Source organism: Engystomops pustulosus, chromosome 1, assembly GCF_040894005.1.
Source record: "Engystomops pustulosus chromosome 1, aEngPut4.maternal, whole genome shotgun sequence".
Classification (NCBI taxonomy): Eukaryota; Metazoa; Chordata; class Amphibia; order Anura; family Leptodactylidae; genus Engystomops; species Engystomops pustulosus.
The window spans coordinates 192095574-192110626 of NC_092411.1; the positions used below are offsets into that span (position 1 = coordinate 192095574).

At 37.7% G+C, this 15053-nt stretch overlaps 1 protein-coding gene and 1 long non-coding RNA gene across 9 annotated transcripts in view; one reads left to right on the top strand and one right to left on the bottom strand.

Moving 5' to 3' along the window:
- Positions 1–15053, bottom strand: part of PTPN13 (protein tyrosine phosphatase non-receptor type 13) — a 158533-nt gene that overhangs the window by 56392 nt on the left and 87088 nt on the right. For 6 of the 7 annotated variants that reach the window (XR_011848895.1, XM_072116569.1, XM_072116565.1 and 3 more), the window contains exons 8-12: positions 7773–7865; positions 6441–6528; positions 4341–4560; positions 1960–2034; positions 1693–1867 (exon numbers count right to left, since the gene is read on the bottom strand). Coding sequence is in view for 6 of the 7 variants with exons in the window: in XM_072116569.1 (XP_071972670.1) it covers positions 1693–1867; positions 1960–2034; positions 4341–4560; positions 6441–6528; positions 7773–7865 (651 nt within the window). In the remaining variant the exon portion in view is untranslated. Of the gene's footprint in view, positions 1–1692; positions 1868–1959; positions 2035–4340; positions 4561–4896; positions 4979–6440; positions 6529–7772; positions 7866–15053 lie in introns of those variants that run through there. The other variant, XM_072116587.1, reaches the window with a different exon arrangement.
- Positions 4991–10792, top strand: LOC140070250 (uncharacterized). Of its 2 annotated transcripts, XR_011848897.1 has the most exons (4): positions 4991–5269; positions 7124–7283; positions 9490–9701; positions 10710–10792. It is a non-coding gene; the product is annotated as an uncharacterized lncRNA (long non-coding RNA). The 2 variants fall into 2 exon arrangements; XR_011848896.1 differs by lacking the exon at positions 10710–10792 and having other exon boundaries at positions 9490–10075.

The window sequence follows — 15053 nt, forward strand, 5'->3', positions numbered from 1 at the left end:
TCTTGTGACTCCATTTCTTCTAGGACCATTTGCCCCAATCGCTCTTGCAATAACATTTTCATTCAAAGAGGACTTCTTGTCCAGGTAGCCTACTTGTAGTGCATTTGCAACATCACTGGTTTTAACAGATGAATTCTTCATTCATGTCACAACCTCTTGCAGTATCTAAATGAACTACTCATTCTAATGTGTAGTGTGGGGGGAGCTGTAACAATTACTGCTGCTAGGTCTTTTTTTTCAGGGGAGGGCTTATATTTCTAAATACCTTAAATTGTACTAGGTCTTATTTTTGGGGCATTTGGGCATGTTTCGGACATTTGGGCGCTATTTTCCATTATGGGGTTCAATGTCGGGAATACACCAGACATTTTGGGATGTGGTGTATCGTGATTTCACTTGTTTATTTCTTATTATATCAGTTCTAGGTAAGGGGGGGGGGGCTGATTTGAACTTTAAGGTTTTACTAACATTTTTTATCAATCAAACTAACATAAATTTTTAAGCTATTTTTCACAGCCACTAGGGTAGTTTAACCCTAGGTTGTCAGATTTATCTTCCATATACTGCCATACTACATTATGGCAGTATATGGGGATTATCCACATCATCTATTCCACAGTGCAAATCGCTAAAACGAGACAGCCGGGTGTTTGTATGAACCAAGGCTTTCATGGCAACAGATTGCTGCTCCCTGATGATATCAAAACAAAGATAGCGTCGCCCACGCACCACCGCCTTTTAAATGCCACCGGCTGCATTAAAAGGGTTAACCTCCACTCCAATTTGATCTAGCATCGTTCAAGGGTCTTAGTGGTGGGTGTCCGTGAAAACTCTTCAATTTTTTTAGCACTCCATGAAGTACCATACATACATTATGGAGCGTGAAGAGGTTAATTGAGAGCTACAAGAGTTCTGAAAGCTCCTAAAACAAACTATCTTTTACTAATTTGGCATCTTACAACTTTTGGTCTTCTGCATCTATTGGTCCTCCCACTGAAAAGGGTTAGCAAAATCAAGCAATGAAGCAGAAGAAGTACATTTCCTAAGCCCTATCGCTTTTCACTAAACAAAATGATTAAGATGGGGAAATAGAACGGAATCATGATAAATTATTAAATTATGCAAATGTGCTTCAAAAGTCTGTTGAGCTTCAAAAAATTGACCACTAGTAATATATTGACAAGCAGAATAACACCTTTCAGATCATATTTCATGGCCCAGCATAGTGGCATCATCCAGAAAATCAACTTTAGGGACAGATGTAAATTGGTTGTATGAAGTCATGGAGGCAGAAAACCCAGTGCTATAATCAAGTTTCCCTGAATCAGAATGTCCCCTTCACTGTAATACACATCCCAGCTACCCTGGACATCACTATAAGGCTCCACTGAAGTCTGTTGTATGTGGACAACCACAGGAGGAGGCACTCTGAGGTGGGGATTGATTGATTTCAGCACAGAGCTCTGTGCATTCATGACTTTATACAACCAATATACATCTTAACTCAATGTTGATTTTTCAGATGATACTTCTTTACCTGATTTGGAAGGTATTAAGCTGCTTGACAACATACTGGTAATGGTTCATTAGGTCAGTCTACGCTGACTAAATATGTATGAAGCGATATAAAACAATAAAATGACACATTCCACGCAAGCCTGAATGGCTATAATATATTTGGTTTAAACCTACCTTTTAGCATTGCAAAGGCAAATAAATGGTGCTCCACCAACCCAATGTGTGCAACCACCATATCAAATACATCTTTACAGGTAGACTTGACATCACACGTTAACTCAAGTCTCTGTCCACTAAGGAGAATGATGTTCACTTTACGTCGAGCTTCATCATTCTTTCCCTTTTTGATCTTTATAAGAAGGGGAAAAAAAACCTTTTAAAACCAAAAAGTTACAGACACTGTATTTACACACAGTCACCAGAAAATCAGGTTTTCCATACCAAAATTGACCGTGGGAGATCCAGTGAGACACAAGGTTCAAGGGTCATCTTTTCAAACTCTGGCCCAAAAAAGTTCTAAGGGGGAAATAAAGGTAAATTATTGTTACAGTTTAGGTGGGTGATTAGCATTACATAGGGTACAATACCAACACGTAAACAAATATGCAGTAAAAAATAATGAAATATGATTAAAAACAACATTGTGTACCATTATGGAAATAATTTCTCACTCACAATCACAACTTTACCCAAATTCTGATGTGGACTAGGTTATCAAACACATAGTTTAAATCACTGTATAGCTATGGGTGTAACTTGAGGGAGTCCAGATGGTGCTGTCGCAACTGAGCCCCAGAGGTCTGTGGGGCACTTATGGTGTCACTTGTATATTAAAATTAAGGCCCTGGTTACGCCACTGTGTATAGCAAAGCTGTTAGAGGACTTCCATTTTGTACTATGACATTCAGTAATGAGCTTAAAAAAAGCTGAGCTAAATGAAATAGCTGCTAATGAAATTCTTACAAATAAGTGTTACGCAGTGACCTAAATAATGTACAGCATCAATCTGGTGGTGTTCATACATATATACAGAATTGCAGGTGAAAGAAAAGTTGCTAGGGGATTTCTTAAATCTTAAAGACTTTTTTTTTTTAAATCAGATATTTCTTTATTCTTTTTCAATTTTTATGAACATATAAACAGTAGAAAAAACAGTCCCCCCTTAAACACTTTTTTAAAGTTTGAGTTATAATTGGTATTTAAAAAGTCCTCCTCATCATGCAGTTCACTTTCTGACATCATGAGACGAAGACAACAACTAACAATTGATCAACAGTACCTCAGAATTGTGAGGCTTCAAGTAGGAGGTCCTAGGAGCTTAGAGTGTATCAGAGAGACTCGAAGAGTCAGTGAAAAGCATAGAAGTGGATTGTCCTTTGGCCACATATCACACTGATGACCAGTTGAATGTTAACAATGCCCTGCGCCATGATGAATACCACACCTCAGGTACATTTAAGAGAGGCACTCTCTCATGTCACACCAATCAAAACCCTTTATGTCTGCATGATAAATAGCTTGGAAGTGTACCTGACCACACAACCATGCACAGACATCATAGTCTTGCTACTCACAGTGTGGGTTTGTCTAGTCAATACCCAACTGCCCTACACAGCCCGGGGCCTCAATATACAAACAGATACTGGCATTGACAGAAATTCAAGTATAAGCAGTTTATTATTTCTGCAAACCCCCTCTTCCCCAAAGCCATAAATAAAAATATTTTACTCCTAGACAATCCTTTTAACTGGTGGAGGAATTACCATATGAAAGCACCACTTGCAGATAATATTTAGATATTTTCTAATCAGGAAAGACATTCATCCCAGAGTTCAAATAACCACATTTATTTATCCTGGTAAATATAACTCATGCAACCTTCCTGTATTTCAACTCTGTGAGCCTCTTGAGAAAGTTCCCACACTACAGTAACAATGAGGAGTCTCTTCATTAAGACAACCTCAGTTTCCCTAACAGACTACACCATTGCATGCAGCACATTAATTATCAAAATAAACAAGTGAGGGCACCTGCAATATTTACTTTATGACAGAGATAAACTATTATAATAAATCTTAACATATAATGAGCTATATTCGTCACTACTATTATAATGTGTGCTGAGCCAACATAGGTGGGGTGTGGTTTTTACAGCCTCACCTTATAAATTTGCTGTTCAAAAACAAAATGTATAGTCTACAAAAAGTAGGACAAAATATATTTGTAGGTTGTGAACCATGTTATATTCTAAATAGTTTTCTTAGTGAGCCATGTACTTGTTATATATTTATTTAAGGGATATCTACCATCAAAATGAAGCATGATAAACCAGGGACACTTACTCGTAGATTCAGGCACTGTACCGTAGTAAACTTCTTATATTTGTTATCCATGGCCTTGTAAAATCAACTTTTACAATTATGCTAATGAGACCTAGATCTATAAGTGCCCCTGGTTTATCCATGCTCGATTTGATGGTAGATTTCCTTTAAGCCTCTGCTCTCTGTAGACTTTTGTAGTGAATTGGTGGTCCAACTTTGTAATTGACAGCCATAACTGAAGTCCCCCTCAGTTAAAGGGGTTGATCACTTTAATTACATTTTTTTATAATGTGTGGGTAGCAGTGAACAAACAGTAAAGAACTTTTGATAGATATATCTGGTAAGTTACCTAATATCCTGCCCCTCTCATTACGAAGCAGGATTGCACTACTCCATAATATAAAACACCCCACCAATCTGCTCACTTTCTCCTAATCTATGGCAAGTACTTTTTAGGATACCTCTTTAAATCACAAAATAAATACTTAAATAACACAATACCCTTAATTTTCTCTGCGTCATAGTTGTTTCCAAGGCAATTTCTCGCAGAGGGTCTCTAGTAATATCCAACATAGAGGCTCTATGTATATCTCCAGCATACAAGTTTAGTCTTGATTGCTTAAAAGCCATTTTAGCCTTCATCTGCATCATATCTTCCTCTTGTCGCCTGCGCATTTCTTGATTGATATCACCTCTATCTGGAGGGGTTTCATACTTTGGACTGTAACGAAAAAAAAAAGATTAAATACTTAAAGAGTTTCATTAACATTTAACATGCTGACCCCATTGAAAAGCCATTATATAATTTTTTAATTAATTTAGTGTTTGATCGACTACGGACAATATTTTGCTGCAAAGGTTCCTCACTGAAAGCGATGCCACACCTATTGTGTGCACTAGTCAGACATTGATTTGAAAAATAAGCTGAGTTTTATAGAGTCCATTAGGTACAATAAAATTACTATCAAAAGAGAATACATATTAGGTAAAGCGCTATGGAATATGATGGCGCTATACAAAGATTATTATTATCTGTGGAAATCTGTGTTGCGCTCACACTGGCTTTCATTGCGACCCCTTTCCTCTCAGTCACTGAAGGCATGTGGCCATACACGTTAGATGAGGTGACTGTTGGCTGAAATAACTGATTTTGTAAGGACTAGCTGACCGTGTAATGAGTGGTGTTACAAGACACCAATGGACCCTGGTGCAAACCTTGGATTGGGGCGCCATATACCTCAACTCTCAGCCAGTCCCGCACATTACATTTGAGAATAGATATATGGCACACAGACATACACGGGAGATCTATCATATGTTGGCGCTCGGCGCACTGGTGTATGACAAAGCCTCGCCTTTAGACCCTGGACAAAACTACACCAGGTTCGAACTGACGTAGTTTCGTGCAAAAGACCTGTGAACATTCAATGGTGAATACACAGAATTTGCTATAATTTTAGTGCTTTTCTGACAGTTTTCTGGCATAGAAGCACTGAAAAATCTTCTCCCAAGGGTTCAGCATGTGGTCCATGGTCAGAGCACTATACTCATATAACAGCCTCCCCATGCAAATGAAATGTCTGGCAGCATCCTTCCCTCACAAATGAAATGTCCAGCAGATTCCAATCCTCACAAATGAAATACGTATATGGTAGCAGTCTTCCCTCACTAATTAAGTGTCCGGGAGCAGCCTTCCCTCACTGATGAAATGTCCACTAGCAGCCTCCACTCGCTAATGATGTGTCCAGCAGTGGCCTCTCCTAACTAAAGAAGTGTTCGGCAGCAGCCCCCCCCCCTCACTAATGAAATGTCCAGCAGCAGCCTCCCCTTAATAAATAAATGTCCATTAGCCGCCCCCCCCTCACAAATGAAATGTCCATAAGCAGCCTCCCCTTAATAATGAAATGTCCAGTAGCAACCTCCCCTCACAAATGAAATATCCAGGAGCTGTCTCCGCTCAATAATGAAATGTTTAGCAGAAACCTCCCCTTAATAATAAAATGTCCAGTAGCATTCCCTCACATATAAAGATCCAGCAGCCTTCCCCCACTTTTATCCCCACAGGGCTCCGCCGATTCCTGTAGTGTTCTCTTTGTCCTCAGGTCTGTGTGCACTGCTTGAGCGAACTGTATGATGCTGCCTAGCCTGATCACATCATACAGTGCAGAGCACAGAGACATATCTTTGTCTGCGCCACAGTTATCAAATGTATGCATTTCTTACACACATACAATTGAACCTATTCCCTTCTTATGGACCCTCTTTCTTCGGTCTTCCTAACGGCCCAGGGGTGGAGTGGTTGCACCCTCTGGGACCGCGATCATTACGCCCAGCATGTAATGTATATTATAGTATTTAAGCTTTCTCCCAATGCTAAATTTCAGGGGATGTAATGGTCAGTTATGTTGAATTTCAATGTGCCTGATATTTTGTTCCCAGAGCAGATAAGCCCTTACCAGAGCATCTTATTCCCTTCTGCCTACTAAGAATGGCAGCCAAGCATAGATGTGATTAGGGTGTAGGAAGAGATAGCTGTTCCTATCTAAAGTGTATGACTGGCTTCAGACACTTGATAAGAACAATTTATAAAAGGTTAACTACCTTAAGGCATGCTGTACACGATTTGATCCTTCAGCTCCAGTAAGAACACTTGTTGAGTCATATCCTCTCAATCCTTCCGGTTTTCTCCCTTGTAAACAAACAGTTTAACCTTGTTAATCTCTTTGAACATTCTACACCAAATTTTGTCAGTCATAAACATAAAACATGTATTAAAAGAACACTCCTTTTAAAAATAAAGAAATCAGCCCTCCCATGGTGTGTATCCTATCTGTACATTGTTCAGCCCTTGTGCAACATGTTATGGTGTCTTTTCTAAGTCATAGCATCACTTGGCTGCAATCTCAGTGATTCTAAGCCTAGTAACAAGTAATTTCTATGTTAACCCATTCCTGACTTCAGGAGCACTCAGTGCCATCTATATCTACTTTTACTCTTTTATACCTCTATTTAAAAATAAATAAAAGATTTTCTATTAAGATAATCATTACCAAGTACACATGCTATACCTAAAAATAAGCTAGGGAGATACATTTAACATTAAAGGGAATCTGACAGCAGGTTTGCCCAAACAAAGCAGTAGACAGTGTTACATAGAAGCCCAGAAGATCTGTGTAAATATCAAAGTGTGTGGCGTTAGTAGCAGCAGGACTGTGAAAAATGCATTTATCTTCACTCTAGCAATGTATTTAAGTTACAACTTGTGTAGCTCTTTATCGTCACAGGTTTCTGAAGAGGATCATTTTTTTTATTACATACTACAAGGGAAGCCAATGTGCAAAATAAATGACTAAAGGCTATATCTTGATTTACTGGGCTCCAGGCCAAACCACGTTGCAAGCCAAGAGGAGTGTAAAAAGCTATGAAAGTGAAAAACTTGAACAGGTGAGCAAACAAAACAGATCACTGAGAAACTAATTTTACATGGAAAACTGACATAATTGTCACATAAAATCTAACAGCATCTATTTTTACATCCCTAAACCCGTAGGACCATGAGGAAATAAACATTGTTAAGGGGTACACTGAATCTAGTGGCAGGAGAAGGTCATCACCAAGTCTCACTTATTACACTCCAGTCCTATTCTGTTTTGGGATGGGGAGAGGTATTGTTTGGACTACTTCCTATGCAATGTTCTGCACAACTGGATAGCTGGAAAAAAAGTCAAATGTGGAGCATGTGAAAAATGGTTGCGTCATTTTGAGGCCTTTTTTTAGGGTTTTAGGCCAGTGTGATCACAGAGATGCAAAAATTAAATGTTAGCGTTAAGTTTTAGTATTATTTGTATTATAAATAATAAAATAATAATGGACAATCCTGGACTAACATGCTTACAATAGGCAAGTTTCTGTTCTGGATTGTTTTTTTCTTACCTTGCCTAAATTCTGGGTCTGATGACGCAAGCGAAGGACTTTCACTGGATGTGCTATAGTCATCACTGTGGGACTGGAGCAATCTTCCAGGTTCTATAAAAGAAAGACACAGAACACTTAGAAAAGTGATTTTAGCAATATAACTGCAATGAAGATAAACCAAGAAAGAAAAACTTGGAATAAAATTAAACAAAATTCACAGTTTATTTTAAATTAACATCCACACTGACAAAACCAATGTACAAGTCTGTAGTTAAACAGGATGACAGTGGCACAAATGGACAAATTTTGTCCCAAAATGGAGCCCAACCTAGATCACAAATCCTTGACTAAAGTTGGATGTGAATGGGGGAAATAAAAACTTGATACTTGGTAAAATAACATTATGGCAGACATTCTCATGCAGCTGATAATGCTGTACTAAGGTCTTGTCTAGCCCTATGGGAAATGGCAGCCCAGACAAGTCTTATGGGTATGAAGGAGCACAGGTGACAAAGGTTAATTGTTCCAATCAATCTGTCTCTAATGGCCTACATATTCATTCTTTAGGGAGCATTTAAGGGAAGTTTCTACAACTGTGCCAGTAAAACTAACAAAGGACATTATAGTATACTATATATAACAAACTGTGTATAACATAAACCAATCTAACGGAGATAGATATAAATGTGGCTTACAAACCAGAATGTAGGCAAGTCATAGCATTGTATATATTTTGATGGTTTACACTTAGAATATTTTTCTTAAAAATGTTATCTTATGTTACTACTACAGTCTACTCTTTCTTGGTACGTTCTATACCAGTGATGGCTAACCCAGTGATTATCAACCAGTGTGCCGCGACACATGGTCAGGTGTGCCGCGGGGAAAGTTCCCCAAACTATGGTGCCCCCTGTGTTTTGTTTCCCGGCAATGCACAGCTATGCGCAGTCACGGTTTCTTACAATGTAGGAGACGCGCGCAACCTTTGAACCTTGTGCGACAAAATGACGTCACCGAGGCCGGCGCATCATCCTGAGAGCGGAGACTCTGGCATTTGCCCACCAATAATGCTGACTATATGAGCTTTTTCCTGAGTATATGCAGAATACTCAGCATATGAGATGGTACTTTTAGTACTCCAGCAGTATACTGCATATAACAATGATTAATTGTGTTTATCGAAACAGGCCCAGGTTTCACACTGAGTGTATAAAATAAATTTAGAATCTATATTATTAACTATATGTATAATATGACTGTTTTAGTGTCATTTTGTGCTATTTTGGTTGGTGGTGTGCCCCAGGATTTTCTAAGTATAAAAAGTGTGCCGCGGCTCAAAAAAGGTTGAAAATCACTGGGCTAACCTATGGCACTGGTGCCAGAGGTGGCACTCAGGCCATCACCAGAGATGACTCCAGGTATCTTCCTGCAGTCCCAGACAGCCCAGGACTTGCTGTGCACATAGCTATTTTAAAGTGACAGTGCTACCTGTGACTATTTTCTGCTTTATTGGTGTCCTCAGGGTGCTGGTATCAATGAAAACTGTGACAGAGAAGGGAGTATAAATCACAAATTAAATTTCTGTGTTGGCACTTTGCGATAAATAAGCGGGTCTTTGTTGTAGTTTGGGCACTTGGCCTCTAAAAGGTTTGCCATCTAGAATCTATATAATGAAAGTTTCACTGTGAATTTTTACCCACAATTCTGCAATAATTATTTTTTTCTTCCCTTAAAGTAAAATATGCTCTCAGTAAAACCATGTAGAGACAATAAACATCTAACAACGCGTCTAGCAAATTTTAAAGCCCTGCGAGATGTTCTCACCTTCAATGAGGACAACTAAATGGAAGGACATGTATATAGTACGGATTTGTACTATAACACCCGCCCAGATCAGACACTATCAAGATGATGATCTATCAGACAACTGGATAAACTGGATAAAGGGTGGGTTAAACAGACGCACCTCTTATAATCTCTGACAGACAGCAGTTTGCCTTAAGGAGAGTGAGGTTTGGAACTATTTAATTGAACTGAGAAAGAATAGTAAATTCTGCTTTCAAAGAGACAAGAGCACAGCAAGAACATCCAGCATCAAGAAAATAGACATGTTTTCTGGGAGACATTGATAACATCTCCACCAATATTCTTTGTTTTTATTGTGTCCACAATTTCTTGAGGTTGACAGAAAAGAAATGACTCTTGCCCTCCAAATTTTACAACAATGTTGCAGTTGTTTAGTTTAATTCTCAGCTTAATTCTATTATATCCTAAATAAATAACTGCAAAAATATCAAAATTAAAAACCCCAAACCCTATGTTGAAACCGTCTCTTTAGTAATGGGAAAATGCGGTATATCTGCTTTTAAGCTAAGGTTACACAGCTTTGTTTAGTGACATAAAGATCAAACTGTTGCTTTTTGGCATTGCATTAAGTAACCGTCAACGGTGTCATTTTGTGATTTTATCATCATTTTGTGTTTTACCTGACCAGACATACTTTGCTCAGAGCTCACAAGTCACACATTGCTTTGCAATCATACAACAAACTGCAGGTTTAAAAATATATAAGGTGAGCTCATTTGAGGCTTCACAAAAAAAGAAGAGTAAAATATTCCCCTAAAATACTCTTCACAATTAAGAGTCTTGGACTCTTAAAAGTTAATAAAGGAGGAAATACAAGGTCATTAGGAGAAAGCTAATTCATTACAGATGATTCTTCCTCTACATAAGTAGAAGGCCTGGGAAAGCTTGATGTTCAAAGTGTAAAAGAACAAATCTCGACACAATTAATGGCCAACAACATCAGAACATCATCAATGACAAGCAAGTATAAACAAGGCAGAATAGTTGTTCTTCAATAGGAAAAGAATATCAAATAACTAACCAGTTTTTATTAGGAGATTGCTTCATTCAACGCAAGAACCATAACGGTTTTTATTTTTCCATTGACAGGGTCATACAGCGTATTTGCGAGCCCCAAGGTGTGTACAAATTGGACATTTCATATTCTATGTAATGTACTGGGATGCTGAAGAAAAAAAAATCCCTAAACTCAGCTGTGCCAGTTTTTTATGACCTGTGTATTTAAGGCTTTCAGTGTGCAGCCCGAATGACACATTCCTGTTATTCTACATGTCCGTAAGAACGGATTTCCATAGTTTCTTTGTAATCTCTTAATAGTTTAAAATTTACATTTTTTTATGCTATGGTGGAAGTAGTTTACATTGTTTCCAAAATGGGATCAATCACTTTTTTATACAAAATGTATATATAGGTCAGACTGCGCAGTCTAAGGTATTGCTGCATATTGTGAAAAAACTGCTTCCCATTTCGCCCCCGCCTCTGGGTCTGACGTGGTATCGTGGCTGTCAATGGAGGATGGCTGTAGTAGGCCATCTCATGTGATAGAAGTATACCTAGCATATTGTAAAAGGGTTAAAGAGTAGGATCGACTCTTTCCTATATGCTAAGCAAATAGCTTGTTATAACACACAGATTTAATTACACTGTGTGATATAACGAGCCGTGCACCTGTGTGACCATGGTCAGATTTCTGTGCACTGGAAGTAAACATAGAAGCCTTCTATTGCAGAACAGCAAGCAGAGATGTAGAAAACCGTGAGGAATTGATAGAGGAAGTATATAAGAAAATTGTATAACATTTCATCATACAAACAATAACAATTATTTGCTGAGGCTGGACAACTCTTTTCAGAATTAGAGCGGCTAAAGGAAAAAAACTTACAAAATAAAGATAAAATTTGCAGAATTGAAGTCCTTTAGACAGAAATAGTGTTAGTCACCACATATACATACAACAATTTAACCTAAAACTGAAAGCATAGGTGCAATTTATACTGAATGCAGTCTCTACCGATAAGGCTCACACAATTATATATAGATAGGGGTGGAGCTTTAGAGACACTCATATGTTTGGTACCAAGGAAAAACAAAGCACTATTCACCATTTTATTCCCTCAGTCACAGTTCACCTCACCCAACAACAGGAAGAGTGCCTACATAAACCTACCTTTCCATTTTAGAATAAATCAAGCTCTATCATTGTATTACCATTATATTCTAAATGTGCCCAAAATCAAATGTAGGCATATGTGAACCTGTAAAGACCTATAATTAGTAACTATTATATTGGAATATTTTCCTTTAAAGGGGTCAAGACAGTTACAGCAGTTTGCTTTTTCTAAGAGAAAACATAAAGCTTACAAATAAAATATTTACTATGGGTCTACAACAAGCTGCCCCAACCTTCTAAACAATAAAAAAAACTACATCATGGATAAAAACTACTCTACAATAAGATGAAAAATTAGAAAGTCCTTACCTTTCCTTTTTATATCAAGGACTTTTTTATCCTTTACCTCCTTTTACAGACCAGTTGATCTATAATCCTACATGTACCTTACACCATTTGTGAAGGCATCAGAAGATGAGAGGCTCTGATTTTATGAAACTAGCACTAGCCCCGAACATGAGAAACTGAGTCTGTAGCTGTTCTCCTTAGTCCGTACTATGTGAGTAGAAAAGTCAGCCATAATCTCCGAGCAGTTTCAATAAGATTTTTCTACACCTACAACATATTTTACAGGTAGTCTACAACTAGTAACATTTAGTTCAACATTTACAGAACTGCTAGGATGATGTAGAGTTCATCATTTCATACTTTTCCTGGAGACACCCTGAATTAACTTTACAGCCCATAATGACTAAGATCTATTGTTAAATATTCATCTTTGACACATCATCCTCCATTGCTGTAGATTTCAAAGCCTTTACTTGTGAAGATCTCCAATGCTCTTTTATTTAACTTGTCTTGCAAAATCAAGGGTTGGTAAAACCTGAAATTTACCACGGCAGAATAAACTTTTACAAAAACATTAATTATCCCGGTTGAAGGATGCAAGCTCAGGCAAGACAAGTATAAGGAGGTCCACCCTTCTGACTGAGAAACTTACTAAGCCACCTATTACAATACGTGCAGTCTGAAACATGCCGAATATATGTTAACCCCTGTGCAACATTCTTCAAAATGGAAAAGTAAATATAATCCCAATTTATTTTATATATTTATAAAAATTGATATTTATATATTTATATTTTAATTTATAAATAGTAAGAATTATTGTTATAAATGTCGGTCACCTAAAGAATAATGTGGGTGTAATGATGGAGGGAACAAGCCAGTTTAGAAAAACTCTTCTTCTCAATTGGCTTATTATAGGGAAATCCCATGGCTCAGATGGATAATATGATCAATGATGAACTAGATATTAAATGTTAACTGTGTAAATCATAGAAAGATAGAAGATGGCACTCAATCAAATTGAGTAATTAATGCTTTTTTATTATTTTTGTACAGATCCACTGAATAATAATGACGTTTCGGTCAGAATGACCTTCTTCAGATGCGGATTGTACTTACAAAAGTGTTTCTTAGGTAGGAGGAAAGGAGCGGTATCCGCCGCTCTGGACCTCAGCTGTTTAGCAGCCACGTTCTTTTTGAGACCAGAAAGTGGCTGCTAAACAGCTGAGGTCCAGAGCGGCGGATACCGCTGCTTTCCTCCTACCTAAGAAACACTTTTGCAAGTACAATCCGCATCTGAAGAAGGTCATTCTGACCGAAACGTCATTATTATTCAGTTGATCTGTACAAAAATAATAAAAAAGCATTAATTACTCAATTTGATAGAGTGCCATCTTCTATATTTCTATGCATGATTGGGGCTGGGACCCCAGCTTGGCACCATCCAATACGACAAGGAGTGCTGTGAAATTCCTGTAATTTATCAGTGTAAATCAGACATGCAGAAGCACCTTTATACTTCTAAAATAGACAAATCACCAATAAATGAATAAAATAAGCTACACAAAACTAGGATTGATTTTACAAATAAGTTATTTAAATGGCAGAAAAGTGAAGAAGAGGATATCAGAAAAAGGCAAGGAAATGAAAAAGTATGAAATTGGAGAGGAGAATCTTAAAAAAAAAGAATATAACATACAAGCAATAGATACGGTAGTTTAAAAGATATGTATTACATAAGAATTATCATAAGAACTACCAAGAACCGTGGAAAAAAAAAAAAAAAGAGGTTTCGGAGGAAATACATATGAGAGCAGATTGTATGGCTTTAGACCAGACATGTATGGAACGGACAGAGAGCACAGAGGCGATGGGAGACATTTTTATAGACAGGATAGGAATTTCTTGCTACCAGCACCACAAAATCAAAGGAATTATGACACAAGAGGTAGAGGATACTATAGAGACTCTAGAAATATAAACAATCCCGTAAATAAAATGGAATATAAAAACGATAAACCTATGATCAATTTGCAGAACAGGTTTAAGCAACTTGCTGACCATCAGGATAATCCCAGTCAAAATAAACACATTTTTTTCCATCAAAAGATAGTGAATGGTCATCTTATAGGTGAAGAACTAGAGAGACACCCTAGGGAAAAAAAAACTAGAAGACAAAGATGTAAGAAAGAATGGAGGGGGGAACAAAAGGGTGAAGAAGGTGTAGTAAGCAAAGGTATATTTAATCTAAATTCTAAGGTTCTAATTGAAAATCAGTTTAAAAACTTTTAAACAAAAAATTTAACTTTGCCTCAAAGAGTAAAATGGATGAATTGGAAACATATGTTGACATCAATTAATTCATCAGAAACATATATAGCCAGTGCCTGTTCCCAGTATATAGCCAGCAGCCTGAGGAAGGGGGCGTGTCCCTCGAAACGTCACAGCAGGTGGACGATACCACTCTGTCCAACAGTCAGAGACAAGGCAGTCTCAGCCCTGGGGCCTCCAAACATGTGAGTGTTGCGAAGAAAAAAACTACTAGAACGCCAAATGAGGTGAATTTCTTTATATCTTTAAAGTTCATGTGATAGCACACTCACTAGGACGTACGTACACTAGCCGAAAAAATGTTATAATATATAAGAAGATTTAAGAAAATGAAAATGAATTGATGTAAATACATGTATATATTTGAAAGAAGTAAAACTTGATGAAACAAAAAATGGTTTCAAATGGTTGATTTATAGGGCACTATTCATAGATGCGTTTATTTGGTGGACCAGGAGATCCCCGAAGCCCTAGACCTAAGATTCACTAAAATACCTCTGTATCTTATTATCAAATACGTCTGCCCAGTATATAGCCAGCAGCCCCTTGCCCCCAGTATATAGCCAGCAGCCCCTTTGTATATAATCAGACAAAGCCCCCTAGTATATAGCCAGTGCCTGCCCCCCAGTATAAAGCCAGTGCCT